Genomic DNA, 15,751 nt, shown 5'->3' on the forward strand with positions numbered 1-15,751 from the left:
AACAGCTTTGCAGAACTAAGTATGTGGGACAAGATGTAAAATTCACTTGTCACAGTCCCTGGCTGTGTTCCTTCTCCAGGGCATTGGAATGCTTATTCTTATCATTTGCATGTAGTACATGAGGACCTTATCAAGGGAGAGAAAGTGCAGAAGACACACAGATGTACACACTGAAGCAAGGTCATAAGTGTGTATGCAACATCCCCTGCTCATTTTTGGACGTGTTGGAGCATTCTATGGTGGCTCAGGGTCCCATGAGAGTCACATGGCACATCACCAAACTGTCCTTTGTCTTCAGAGTTGCTCTCATACCTACCGTTCCTTGCAATGAGTGTCTGTAGCCTTTGCCTGCTGTCACAGCCAAAGTTCTTGTTTCTTCTGATGGTGTATCTCTGTTTTTCTCTCTCTTGAACTTCTGTTTTAAATGCTTACTAAACCTCTGATGTCATTGGTATGAGTCTTCAAATCTCCCTAAATCACCTAGAATACACAAATTCTTGAATCTTGAGCACCTTTATTCTACTTCCAAAAACGAGTCTGTAGAGGTTAAGGATTTTGTTTCTGTCTGAGTATTTCCAGATATGGTGAACAAGACATGATAAGGATGGTTTGCAGTCAGTTCATGGTTTATGTGTTACATACTGAGGGCTGCAAGTTAAGGTAAAGGTTGTAAAATCAATCAGAAGGTCCACATCGTGTATAGATGCATCCAGTGAAAGTTAATAACAGATTAGGTGATTTTCCTACCTGCCAAAGTAGAAGCTTGGTGAAAAGGAAGTTCCAGAACAGATGAAGTCAATATAAGAACAATTGAAGTGTTTCTAGAAAAAGAAACTGTTAGGACCTGCTCTGAGCTTGTAAATTGATTTAACAGATTTCAGGCTCAACAGATATGTGTTGATTGAATATGGGAGAAAGACATATTATGGGCTATTCCATGTAGGTGATGGTGTATGAACCAAACTCATATGGATTTGTATGGAAAAAATTATGCATCTTTAGGAGACAAATTACTGAGAGATGCCCTGAACAATACACTGGAAGAACAGGAATGGGAGTTACTGGTGCTGTTGATCTGCCGTCCTATAGAACAGTGAAACTGAAGAGGTATGGCTTACAGTGCTCTGAAGTCTGTCTAGTTGTTGTGCTCTTCTGAGTTGTACTGTTTTCCATTTCTGGCAAGAGTGATTAGGAGACACTGGCATACAATATGATTATGAGGATATAGAGACATGTAGTTTGTGAGCACATATAGAGATGTTTGAGGCAATGGGGGAGGATATTAAATTAGACAAGCATGAAATTAGCAAATTATGGACAAAGGGTAAGAAGATGAAGGAAGCTGGCTCTGGAATGGGAGATCCTTTCTTCCACAGTTTAATTTTTCTTTTAGAGCTAAATCAGGTTTTCTTGGCAGTAACAGTATTGCCTTTATTGATTGGTGGCAGAGGCAACTAAGAGGGCTTGGCAGAGTTTAATCAAAAATTACACTGGTGGAAGAGAACCTAGGAAATACTCTTACAGGCAGGAGGAGTCCTCAGGTTTCAGAAGACTTTAAGCATCCCTCTTTTTTTTTCTCTCCTATTCCAGCCTGTGTTCAGTTCTTCTAAGATCTCTCTTACTTTTATGACCAATGAATGTATCCCTTGCCCCACAGAGTCATCTGGCTCCTCTTACATGCCTACTGCTTCTGGCATTTGTCACTATTCTCTGGTAGGGACCTGCCAGGGGGATGGGAGAGTCAACCCCTGGGTGAAGGGTTGGATGTTCTCCTGCAAAGAGGATGTATAAGAAGAGGTAGGAACAGAAGTGACTTTTTGCTGGCTTTGATGCTAGTAATGGTACTACTACTGGGAAGAGAGATTCCTCCTTTGCCCCTTCTTTCCCTGCTTTCTTTAGCAGCACTGGGCAAACTCATGTAAGCAGCAGCCAGTGACCAGCTGGGCAAGCACAGCAATCCTTCACTTTTCTGATACAGAAAAACCAAGCTGTCATATGCCCTAGGCTACTTTGCCTGCTGCTGGAGCTGGCTCCTTACTGGGCTAATTTTCAGTACTGTCTTTCTGATATGAAGGAAAAGTATCAGTGAGGCTAGAGGAGAAAACACAAATCTCATTGAAAAAAAGCCTGAGAACTGTAGTTCAGCTCAACTCTTCAAATCACTAGCACTAACATATTTACACTGACAAATCCCAGATAAATGAGATCATAACTTCAGATTTTATATAGGATGTACAGCTAGAAATGAGTACCAAAGCTCACATATTAAGCGTAGAATGAGACAGTGATGAAAAGTGAATGATTACCATCAGCCTGCTGTGGGAGACTGCTAGCAAGAGTTCCGAATCATGTGCTTGTCACACACATTTTTCTGCAGTTGGTTTATCGTTTTGAACTGGTAGCTACATTTGTGAAAAGAAGCAGTATAAAGAATTATTTATGCCTAGATTTTTCAACAGTGAAACATCAGTGTGTGCAGTGCAATGCTGCTATGCAATCAGAAGTTTCTAAAGCTTTGACAGTGAAAAGGAGAAAACAAGATACTCAGATGAATGTTGCGAAATGGGGTGCAAGCCAATGTATTCTTAAAGTAGAGATTAATGGAAGCATGAGTCAAGTGCAGACTTAAGTCACAATTTATCCACTATTCCAAATTGCTGAATCTTTTTCTCAGTCATTTTATGAATGTATATAAGCATTCCTTTAAATCCCTGAAGGCCACCCTGAGAGTAATAGAAAGTAGAAACAATGTTCTGTTTTAGAGGGGAGATTCCTGATTAGAGTCCCTGAAAGGAGAGCACAGTTTTTATGAGTAATATATATTTTCTGGTTTCTTAGTGCTTTTAATGCCTGTCTGCTTGGTCTATCTTTGAACAATAATTTTGTGAGTTTATATTCAAGTGCTTCATTGTCTTCTTTAGCAAGCTCTATAAAACACTGCTTATTTGTATCTTACTGAGTAACTAATGGTCATTCTACAATGCAAACGCTACAGAACAATGTAGTTTGACTGATTTTATGTCTTGGATAGTTTTACGAACAGATCAGTTAATCAGCTTCACATGCAAACTGTATAAAATTTTTATTGCTGCCTCTGAAATATTTCTTTATTCCTTCCAACTGTTTCCTGCCTTTTAGCCCTGCTGAAAATCCCTCCAACATAGCTTGTGACCTTTTCTGCCAGAGATCAGTAAGCAGAGCCCTTGGAGGGTCCCTTCAGTTGTGTGGAGCTTTGCATAACTTTGTTGCTGTGACACCACAGGGTGTCATCTGGAAAAATCCAGTGGTAATTTCTTTTTTCAGATGTTGCTAGTGGGGCTTTGGTTTTAGTCTTGTGGAGTCTGACATCCACATGTTTTCTTAGCATCGATTTTTATTAGCTCTGAATATTAAATAATGTGATTTCTTGAAAGTGGCATGTTTTAGGTATCTACAATCATGTCTAAAGAAAAGATGAAAATATGCTATCTTTTCACACTACAAGTGACATTCTCTTGTCACATATTTGTGCAATAGGAAAAGATTATATATTGCACAAAAATAAAATTTTAATAGAGCCAGGATATTCTTCATGTGAACAAGACAAATCAGCTGATCATATTTTGCTGCCAGTGATTGCATAATTTTATTAAAAGTTCTATTATACATTAGAAGTATGTGAAGAATGTATGATTAAATCTGACTAGAGGAGGCAGGGAGCCTCAGTCAGTACTGTACAAATAAAGCTAATGCTGCTTACATTATTTTTAGGACATATTCTGCCATCATTAATTCCATAAAGAATTTTATGTATGAATATTTGTTGATGCATAATGAAATATTATTTAATAATCTTTATTATTAATGAAATGTTTAAAGAAGAAAGGGAGAAAAAGGCCTAATTTCTAAAATTTAAAACTTCCTTAAATGCCATGTTCACTCAGGAAAAAAATAGCTTTTTTTATAGAATGTTTTGAGGACTTGGCCTAAGATGACATTTCTGAATGGAAAAAGGATAGATAACATTTATAATGTGTGATATTCTTGTTCCAAACATCAGATAGTTTTATTTCTTCTTGTACTTCCTGCAACTTCCTAATTTTTTTTTGATTAAGGCAAACAAAGAGGTGATCATACTTAAAGCTGTCACCTAACCTGTGGCTGCATGACACAGATGTGCAGTATGTAAGGAAAGAGAAGTCACACCTACTCTTTTTCTCCTTCCTGCTACTGATCTGTGTCTGATTCATCTGCATAAATGAGATTTATTTTGGTCAGTAATACTTTAGTTGTACTCTTAGTTTACTGCAGTCATTCCTGATGTTGTTTACATGTGTAGGAATCCTTGTTCTTGCTTTTGCACAGGAGAAAAAGTAGAATGAAAAAGTTGTACCTGCCTCCTATTGCTTCAATTCTCAAGTAGAGGATGAGAGAATAAACATAGTAAGAAAGAGCAGAAACACAGGTTTTGGCTGATCAGAGAGGTGGTAATCAAACTCTTCTGCTGCTTTCAAGCTGACAACTCTCCTTACAGTGTGGGAGTTTTTCTGTTCTTTGTCTGGGTGCTTTTTTTATCAAAATGAGTATATTTGCACATGGGATTTTTTTACATGGGGATAATGAGATTGCAGTTTCATAGCACCTGATCTAACTGCTTTGCTTGCTGTTCAAGTGCTTCCTATTGTATCGTCTGAGTATAAGCACTCTTTAGGATTTAGCTTTTATTATTATTATTATTATTATTAGTCTTTTGTTTGATGGATTTCACCTGTCATTTTGTCTATCACCTCTGAAAGTTTTTTACTTGCAGATAAGTACAGTGAAATCCAGTGTTGATCTCACAGAGGATTGCAAACTAGAATTGTTCATCCTATTTTTGACATACAGACTTATTGTCTTTAAAACATAAATACAATTTATGCAACATTTACAAAAGTGAGGTTGTATGTTAGAGAACCCCTGTGTATTCTTAGCACGATCATTTCACAAACTAAAGCTTGAGAGACGTAATTATGTTGATGTAGACAGTGCTGAAAACTTGGTGAAGGTGTGCACGATCCTTTAGTAGTATTTTGGCATTTTAGGGAAGCCAGTGGGGATCATGACAGGAAACAGAATGCGTCTGCTTTCATAAACTAGGCTTGATTGAATTGCAAAATGATTGTTATCATTTTCTCTAAGATTCATTTTCATATCTTTAAAGGATAAATTATGTCATTGCTTTCATCTTCTTACATGCTGGTAGGTGGGTTTTTTTGGATTGTTGTGATGGGAGCAATTCACAAAATAGGGTGGAAGAAATTACCTTTCAAATAATTGGGTGCTATGAGCAAATATTATAGATATTGGTCTAGTATCCAACTGTGAAGAGGAAAAAAGAAATTGCCAGTAGAAGATTACCTGATGTTTTCTTGGTTCTGCAAAGAAAATGATGGAGAAGTAAAAATATGCATTTATTGCAACCTATGTTCTGGATTAATGATGGAAGAGTTTCACAAAAGGAATATGGACTCAGCTGACAATACATGTGACAGTTTTATTCTGTTATTTTTCATGCCTTGGTGCTATGTTCTGTCATTGATTACTATTTTCTATTGTCTAAGAAATTTTTCATTTCTTTTATTACAGAGAAATATGAATTACATACAGACTTTTAATATTAAAATATATTTGAAACTCCACAGGATAATAACCTGAGCAATCTGATTTGAACAGGCCTTGCTCTGCACAGGGTTTGAACTAGATGACCTCCAGAGGTTTCTTTCAGCCTAAATTTAATGATGATTCTATGATTAACTCCCAAAACATTCTATCTACCTAAGGCACTGTTAGAAGGGAATATTCACTTTTCAGATCAAGAGAAGCATGGCATGGAAGAAATTGGGATGAGAGGAGATAATTGAGGTTAATTGTATTCTCTGCTATATTTGGATAGTTAACAATTAACATAATCATTCTGCCAAGAAGGCATGTATTAGGGTATATAATATATACACCCTATATAATATATATGTAGGGTATTAACCCTCCTCATCTAGTGGCACTGCTGGAAAGAATAGCTTATTTGGGGTATCTGTCTCCTTTTAAAATGTAAAATGACATTACGTGTCTCTTACAAGACTGATACGAGTTTCAGTTACACAGTGCATCTTGGAAATCTTGCCCCACTCTTATCCTTTTCACTTTAACAGTCAGGGCTTGGAGAAGGACTGTTTACACACTGCTTAATGTACATGATATATCTGTTCCCATTTGCATTCCCACCTGATCCACAGAAAATGCAATTAATATTTTGTAGACAGATAGAAGCACTCTCTAACATTGCTCTAAAGCATCTAGAGATGTGTGATCCAGCTTAAAACTGGAAGGCATTTGGCTATGAATACTGTGGTGTGGAGCCAAAGCTAATTAAATCTTAGTTAAAGAAATGTTTTGGATCAGGTTAAGGCTCATACTGATATAGCTACCCAGTCTCTGGCTGGGTTAAAGTGAGGGCAAAGGCAGCCGTTAACATATCTTCTAAAGGGATGGTGGTCTGTCAAAAGAGAGATGGAGTTGAGAAGGATTGCTTCAAATTCTACCTCCGGTCTCCTCCTGGAGTAGAGTGGATTTGAAATTTGTCATTCAAAGTGGTCTGCACCTGCCTCATCTTTGGAAAAGTTAGTTATTGTTTGTGGGCAATAGTTGACATGAAAACAATCTCTTTGGATTCATCTTAAATTTTTATATGGTCAGTAAGTCCCATTTTACATGTTCAAAATATACTATTTTTGTATCTTGGTTTGAAGATACCTTTCAAAAATTTGTTTAGATTTGTTGTAAACAATATGAAACAGGTACATTCAGATTAGCTGCTAACCTTTTGACTAGATACAGTGTTTGAATTGGAACAAATTTTGCAGGTTATTTAGTTTTGATTTGTTGTTTTGGGTAAATACAAAACTTGAGGAAAAGGGTTTTAAAGAAGAAGGTTTTGCTTTTGAATCCTGTTCAGACTAAGAACACTTTATACATCTCAAATGCTCGTGACATTCAGAAAACTGTTTTTCACCCCATGATGGGCATACTTTTGTTTGCTGTCTCTGTGCTAGTATATGCATTGATCCTCAGAGGTGTCTAGAGGTCTGGTACTTTTACAATACAGAATAGACCAGTGAACAGATGAAGAAAAAGTATTTATAGACCTTGAAATTTCTTAGTAACTACTTATCGTATAAGATATGAGTCTACAGGTTAATGTGCCACTTGAAAGCAATACCAGCAGATTGAGAGTAGGAGGAGAGCAAAAACAAAGGCAGAATAATGTGGATAGCTGATAAGAACAGTAGGAGTCAGAAAGAGTAGTAAAAGGGATTTCAGTATAAAACACACCAGTTGGTGTGATGACAACTGGAATACTGAAATTTTCTGATTTGATTCCTGGGTCTTCCTTGATAGACTGTGCAGGTGCAAGTAGATCAGTCTATTTTGTGATTTGTTTTCCCACATCTTTAGACTGAGATGACAATATCTGCCTGCTTCAGCAAAGTACTGTGAGTTTACCAATGTTTGTACAACATTTTGAAGGTTTAAAGTGTCACACAAATTCTAAGTAGCATGAAATAAATAGGAGTTGCAACTTTTTGAGATGTTGAGTTGGATTCATAATTATATTTTTCAAGGCCAAAGTGAAGTAAATATGCATATAGAAATTTCAAGAGCATAAATGACCATATCTTGGCTTTATGTCCATCACCATCTCTAGATGGGTTTGAAACTTGGTGGGAATCAGGAGTTAATGCCTCTCATGAATTCTTCACATAGTATGTATCAGTGGTTCCCAGCACCTGGCACTGTGTCAGTCTAGATACACACCCCTGAAAATCTTCACCCTGACTTGTCTTGGTTACCAATATTGACAGTGAGATGTGAAAGCAAGACTAAGTAGTAATTTATTTGTGCTGGTTTATGTTTGTGATGACAATACTTGTCGTAATAGAATTCTGTACTGTTAGAATGCATTCTTCTCATTTTCTGTGTAGGAAGCATAAATGAGTGTTTTAACTTAGTTGCTTATTATGCAGTGAACCCTTCTTCTGGTTTGCCTTTCTGATTTCTATTAAACACTTTTTTATTTTAAAGAAAAGCTAGTCACAATTTTGTTGGGTTTTGTTACAAGTAATTTTTTCATATATTAATATATTTTTATGTTTAAAAAGAAATAAATGATTGTGTCTAACTCATGATTAGCTCTACGATAAATAGTAATTCTGAGCTCTGTTAATTCCTTTATTTAAAATGGTTGTTATTTTTACCAAAAGCAAATCCTGAAAAAACCTTCATATGATCAGATTTTTCTTTTTTTTCTTTCATCTTTGTCTAGTGTGTAAAGGAGCTTTACAATGTAGCATATCCATCAAAACACTGTATCCTTGCTGTTGCCAAAGTAAGGATCCAATATGGAGTTTTCCTTTCTTAAGAGAAGAGTTCCAGGAAGGGATTCCCATTTTTTGTAGCAATCACCCTAAAAACGCTTAATTTTGCTGCTGAGCCCACACTAAACAAAAAACATTGCCCAAACAATTGCTCTTTCTGAGTGGCTATACTAGATAGTGACTCAACTGTGCATTCGGGAGTGGAATGATAAGCTACTTGGTGTGTGCAGCTACAGGTGCTGAACACCCAACTTTTCTATAAGGGAAGTGCTGAAGAAATGGCTTGTTGCTCTGCATTTCAAACCGCTAGTGTGCCGAGTCAAAAGTTCCCATATAGAGGGAAATCAGTGTTAAATGGTAAAAGACACTAGTGTAGACCCTGCTTAGGTGGAATCAAAGGTGGCCTTTAAGGGCAGTTTTATGATTTTCCATCCTTATGCCAAAACATGTCTTTTTCCTGTACTTCTCCTTCCTACTGTCATCCATCTGTGTAGAACATACTGTCTTTCTCATATTTCGTAGAAAAAAGGAAATGCTTATGAATTTTTTCCTATTATCAGTGGGAAAGAGCTAGTAGCAATTAGTGCCAACTAATACTCTCTTTGGGAGTCTAAGTAAAAATGCCAAGATCAGATAAGTATGGATTTAACTCTATTTTTGTTTGGCTGAATGGAGCGTTCTCATCAAATTAAAGATTTATTGTCAGATTGCTGTGGGGTATCTTGCACTGCTGATACAGTGACTGGCTCCCTCTCTCATACTTTTTCTCTCTCTGCATACATGCAGTTGTAGTTAGTAATATGCAACACTTCATAAATACCACATTCACAAAATCCTTCAATAACAGAACATTTGTCAGACCTGTATTTGAGGTGTTTTGAAGTTTTAGTGTGGTTGGATGTGTCAGGGAGGTGCTGAATCTCGTCTCTCTTTGTTACCTTGCCTTTCTTCTCAGGGCTTTGGGAAAGGTTTCTAATTTGAGAATTATGGATGCCTATTTTTCCACAGTTAAAATTTGTTTCTAAACAAAGTTAGAAACAGCAAAGTTGGTTTAGGTTCTTGAAATATTTGAGACACAGAGATGTTACAGAAACCTCGACATTCTATTTCCAGTCCTCCTCCAAGATGTGTAAAGATGAAGTGCTGTTACATAACTTAACTCCTGTGAAGAGTATCAAACTGAGTTGAGTGGGTCTTCCTGGTTATTCCAGCTCTGTACACATCCTTGTATGGATAGGAAATAAAACTCTTCCAGAAGACCTCTTAAGGTAATTTAATGAATAATTAAGAAACCTTTTGGGGTAGATTTATGCAGTAGAGTTAAACCAAGAATCAAACCTAGAAAGATGCAAAAGGAGACACCAAGGAGACCAATACACTCTGGTACTGGTTTCAAAAACCAGATTTCCTTATTGCTGAGGACAATCAGTTCTTGATGGTGAAAAAACTCTGTAGACTTGATATTTTATCAGGAAGAAAGTATTCTGATAAATAGGGCTAAAATAAAATTTCTAGGTATTTGCCTGGAATAATAGATTTTATAACATTCACTCCCATGCAAAACTGGACATTAAAGATCTCACAAGGAAACATTTTGACTAACAGAGACCATGATTAGAGTGGTAAAAACCTAAGAGAGAAATTTACTGCTGCTTCCAGTGTATGAAATGGTTTCCAAACTGAAGTAGAAAACCAAACTTGCTTAGACAGGTTTCTGTGACATGGTGATAAATCTTTAGCTGAAATAAACATTCACCTTCTTGCTGGTAATAGGTACTTTTGCAGTGAAGGGAAATAAACTTTGGCAAAGTTTTCTGTCACTACTAAGAGTAACAGCCCATGTACCTCTAACAGCAGTGTTAATATGGTGAAAAGACTGGGGCTTATGGTTAAGGATGAACAAGCAGCAAATCATTACAGTTTCTATAGTAAAGAGAATGAGTAGGTTAAACAGAAAAATTATGTATACAAAGAAAAATGATATGGAAAAATGAGATCCTGAAGAGGCAAGATTGAGGGTTTTTCAGACTGTTCTAGCAATCTCCAGTGTGATGACAGTGCAGTGAGCACACTGCAGCATTGAGCACTGACATTACTTTTACTTTTGACTACTTTTCTAGCAAGATTTTTAAAAACCCATCAACCATACAATAGAGGTATTTTTTTAACTAAATATGAATACTACATGAGATCCAAACTTGTTTTGCCTAAAATTTTGCATTTTCCATCTAGACACATTCAGCACCAAAATTGTTCTCGTTGACAAAAATCATGGGACAGATATTCATAAACCAGTGGCTCCTCCAAAAGTGGGGAAGTGGCTGATTTGCTGTTGCCATTGCTTACGTACATTAGGTGGTTTAAAAATATGCTATTATAAATATGGAGCATTATGTTTTCCTATTTTGTTAAGAATTATTAAAGATACACTGTTTGTACATAACAATTTCAGAAGAGATTTGAATTAATTTGCTTCTTCTTCCTTCTCACCCTTCCACAGTTCACAAGCTTTTTACTTAAAGCAGGGCACGCTTTAAGTAAATTATCTGCAATGTACTTTGACTCAAATGAGATCAAAATTGCATGTATGAATTGCTTCTGTTTTCACAGAAATCCAAGTTACAACCTACAGGCTCACCTGTTGCCCTCTATAAAAAGTAGAGGCCAGCTGTAAGATTTATTTTCATGCCAAACATACTTCATGGTTGTTGGTGTTGAAAGTTAAAATATAAAGAAAAATAGCTTTTCTTTATTCAGCATTCAAATTCTGCAGACCACATTGTGAGTTCTTATTTAGAACAGAAATTCAATTAAACAACTAAAAAGTTATTGTTTTACAAATAATATGAGTAATCTTTTGTATGGTGGTTGATCTGTAGGTCAGAAAAACATATCTGCAAAGAGCTGTGTTTTCTCAAGGAATAATATAAGGATGCAACCCCAACCTTAAAAGAAAATTATAGATTTGTCTGACCTATAACTAGCAGCTTACCTTTTAATTTAGAGGAAGTGTTCTGCTCTACAAGATTCACTCCAATGAGATTAAGCAGATGTGAGAATAGGAAATATTAGTGTTTTAATAGGTATCAATAAATGCATTTGACGGAAGACAAACATGTTTTGGAAGAAAAAAATTAATTTTTTGAGACACCAAGTGGATATAATTATATTAGCTCATAGTATCTCTAAATTGAAATAAGAAATTACAGTAATGATGATCAAAATGGTAATTGCTGTTTGGGTATTGATTCCCTGAATTAGGTATCCTCCTAACCTATTTTCACCATTAAACTTATTAGCTCTTTGAACAAGTATATAGATCTAGAATAAACAGCCAAAAGTATGGGAAGAAAGTGACGAAATTTTACAGTGGAAGTAACAAGTGATTCAGTAAAGCCATATTTATTGCCTAGGAAGGCTATATTTATGATGTTGGCATTATAGGTAAGACTGATGCAATTTAACTGCACAATTCTGAGTCACAGATGATGATGGTACAGTAGCTTATTCAAAGTTATTGTTTGCATTCACGTTGTAGTTAATTTTAAGTTGATCTCTCTACACTGAAAATCTAATACCTCTTTTTATCCTCTCAGGTATAGAAAGTGAAAATGTGATATCCATTTCAATGAAACTTGGTTAAAATAAAGTATTAATCATAAATAGGGAGACTAAAAAATAGTTAATTTGTTGACTAGAGTCTGATCAGTTTAAATCCGACAGATCTTGAACACTAATATAATTTGATTTCAGAACATTAAAGGATATTTCAAAATAGATTATATACACATGCATACTTAATCAGTCTATCCCTTGTTTTGGGTCATCTTTGATAAATACTGAGTGCCTGGTAATCTTGTTACGCTCATGGCACAATCCTTACAGCTCAGAATTTTATTTTTAACAGGGCTAAAGTTTATTAGTAGGCATTGACGCTGCAAAATACAACATGCAAGGCCATTCTTATTTCTACACTTCATTTCATACTGACAAAACAGAAAAATGCAAATTGCAAATTGTTATTAGCATGAATATTCTTATGGGTTAGACTACAGCTGGGAGTTCAATGTCGTACGTTTTGATTAGGCTGTCTTTTCTGAATTCCTCTTCAGTTCATGCCTGGCACATTAATAGCATGTGTAATAGCTTAATGATGTGCTTTTAAATGTACAGCATATAGATAAACTCATTGTCTGTCTGGATTATTTGATCTCTTATATCCATGTTCTTTCTTAGAAGAAGCAAACTAAAATTAACAATATCACTTCTGTTTTGGCTGTGTTCCCCAACTTCTGATTTCAAATGGTATGAAGTGATACCTCTGCAGCAACACAAAGCCTCAAAGAAACAAGGCTTGTGTTCCAGTAATCCACAAGGAACAAAAAGATGAGCTAAGTGTAATTTGCTGGTAGCCGAGAGGAACCGCAGATGCCCACAAGTAAGCGTGACACTAAAGAATGCAATCTTGGATTTGCCTTTCTTAACAGAACATGATTTCTCATGAGCTCTTTCATGAGGAATGATGTTAAAATCTAGTCAGTAAAATCTGCGATCACAGATAGTTCACTTCCAAAGACATGTTCCTAAGAGGCTATGAGAGTCAGCTAAAGTCTTGATCAGCCAGGAGCTTGAAGATCAATCCTAGAATCATAGAATCAACCGGGTTGGAAGAGACTTCAAAGATCATTGAGTCCAACCCTACCGTCGTTACTAATGCATGGAATGTTTCTAACATGAACATTAAACATTCAGACTGTTGCTTTCCAGCCTAGGAGTTTCACTTACTGCTGCAGATGGAGCAAGGGGTGGGAGAAAGATGTCAGTCAGGGCTGATGTTCAGATCTGATGTTGAAGATGATTCTAGAGATACATGAGTGCCAACAACAGGTGGATGACCTCATTGTTACTCCCATGTGCATCACTGGCTCATTGTGCATCTACATTGGAGAAGGAGCAAATTCTGCCAGGCTCATGTGTGTCCCATCCCTCCCTGCTGTGTCCTGCAGAAATGAAGCCTGGGCCTCCAGAGGAAGCCACACCACTTTCTGGGAAGGTCCTTGAACCTGATGCTGGGATGCTCAGATCCCAGCACAAGCTGTGGCGTATATCTGCTGCTCAGCTTGCAGAAGCTGAGTCACTACTGGTGATGTTCATCTCTTCATTGAACAGTCTGGGTCTCTTCCCTTTAGTCAGCTTCACCTCCCATTTCATTTTTTGTCTGAGTTGATGCTGGCAGTAGATCGATGTAGAGGGTTAAGTTTGATTTTGTTACTTTAATGGGAGTTTCTCTTGATTTTTTTGTATGGTCCTGTCCATTGTGGCATGCACAGTTTAAGGCTTCTGAAAGCTCAGGGACAAACATAACTGGCACCCAAGAGAGAAGATGCAGCTATCAAAGTGCTTAGATTGTGTTTGCAATTTCGAGGCAGTATTCTTCCTGACTAGTGAGATCTGAAGGCGAAACCAAAGACACAACTATCTCATCTTTTATGAAACTGCTTTCTCCTTGGAAATCGCATTTCTGTATTGTGACCAAATCTATCCCTGGGACCACTGCTGGGAAGAACAGTAGTCCTAGTCCTGCAACTGCAGCATCTATCATCAGAACACAAAACGAGTTTTCTCCCACTCAGGAAGCTAATTTCTTGTCAGAGCTCCTATTTCAATTACCACTTTGCTGAGGCTAAGGCTGTGTACACCACCTCGATCTAATCCAGACAAAGCAAAGAAGACAGAATGTGACATATGATTCAGTTAATTTGCAGTGAACCTCACTTTCATACTCTGACACGTTCAGCCACCTGTAGCACTGGTTTACACAGAACTGCTGCTTCCCTAAAGCTTTTTGGTTTTGGTTACATATTACGTTCTAGATTTTGTCTTGAACTCATATTAGTTGTAGGATTTTCTTTTGCCTGTTAGATCCCTTTGCTGGAAGATTGCTACTGTATTTCACTTTCCGACAGTGGAGAAGTCGCATATTCTTGAATGTAAAATACAATTACTTCTTTTTTCACATGAGGCCCTAGGATTTTGGCTTGTGTAATACATGGTTTTATAGAGCATATGTTTAAGGTCACCTGTTTTCTTTATTTCTTTAGATTCTGCTAATCATAATATCTCAAGCAGTGGAATAAAATTAAGAGAGACTGGAGCTATGCTTGCTTATTGCATTTTGTTTATGCCTAGTAGCATAATCAGAATGAGTACAATCAATGCAATGAGCTCCATGTGGTTGTTTAGGAAAATGGAATAGCTTGTTGGAGGAAGTTGCCATCTAATTTGTATAACTTTCCTTTTTTTGTACCACTGGCACACGGAGGGGGGGAAAAGGCTGGCAAAACAAGTGTCTTAACTGAGATAAGAGATTAACAACTAGAAGTATGTCTGCCTAATTAAGATTCTCTAAAAGCATGAAACCTTGTGGCAGTAATTATCTTGCAGAGCTGTAGTCACTCTGATAAATAAAATTTTTTTCCATTTTTTGTATTTGTGTTTACATTCTTCCTGCATTCTCATACTAAGTTGTAGCATCTCATAAAATACAAGATTTTCTCTGCCCAAGTCTCTTACTTTCTGCATAGTATGGTATAATTTGACTTGTATGCACAAGATAGTGAACATAATGCTTCATAGAATATAGATCTCTTTATTTGCTTTCTTGCTTGGTTAGGTTTTTCCCTATGAGGATATATTTATTTGGGTTTTGTCACTAAAAAATTGCAGATAGATTTTTTTTATGACAAAAGTCACACAATAAAAAACCCTGATTTTTTTAATCACATTTTTTAAAAAGCCAATTTTTCCATATAGATATTTGGTCTTTGATGTTCAAAAATGTACCTCCCCTCTCTTTTCTGCCCTCTCCCCAAAACATTTGGGAGTAGTAGGAGTGCATTGATAAATATTCTGCAGAAAGGATTACAGTCCTATCCCTCTCAGGCCTGTCCTCAGCCCCAGTTAAATTCTGTTGTTTTCTTTATTGCAGATGGGGAACCCAAGGGGATTTCACCACTACTCACCCTCGGCCTGTTGTCAAAGTAAAACTCTTTACAGAAAGCACCGGGGTGCTGGCACTTGAAGATAAAGAGCTGGGAAGAGTGAGTATTATGTGCAGGCATGAGAAATACGTGACAAATGATGGGTAGAAGTGTGAATGTTGATAAAATATGCCATAAAATGGTATAAGGTATTCAGTACTGACCTGCTCTGCTGTGACTCTACCAAACAGTGCTTTTTCTATTAAGGGTGACTTTTCCCAGTGTTCAAAATGTGATATCTTGACTTGGATTACCTTTCAGAAACTTACATCAGGGATCTGTTGTGGTTCTCTTTTCTTGTTTAAAACTTCTTTTAAT

At 36.7% G+C, this 15,751-nt stretch overlaps 1 protein-coding gene across 1 annotated transcript in view; it reads left to right on the plus strand.

Annotated features, from left to right (window-relative positions):
- Positions 1–15,493, plus strand: part of LOC103811590 (calcium-dependent secretion activator 2-like) — a gene marked incomplete at both ends in the record, with an annotated part of 41,391 nt that extends 25,898 nt beyond the window's left edge. Inside the window, one exon of the mRNA XM_009084576.1 lies at positions 15,382–15,493. Within this exon, the coding sequence (XP_009082824.1) occupies positions 15,382–15,493 (112 nt within the window). The remainder of the gene's footprint in view (positions 1–15,381) is intronic.
- Between the last annotated feature and the right edge of the window lie 258 nt (positions 15,494–15,751).

This window comes from Acanthisitta chloris, unplaced genomic scaffold (assembly GCF_000695815.1).
Source record: "Acanthisitta chloris isolate BGI_N310 unplaced genomic scaffold, ASM69581v1 scaffold32021, whole genome shotgun sequence".
Lineage (NCBI taxonomy): Eukaryota > Metazoa > Chordata > Aves > Passeriformes > Acanthisittidae > Acanthisitta > Acanthisitta chloris.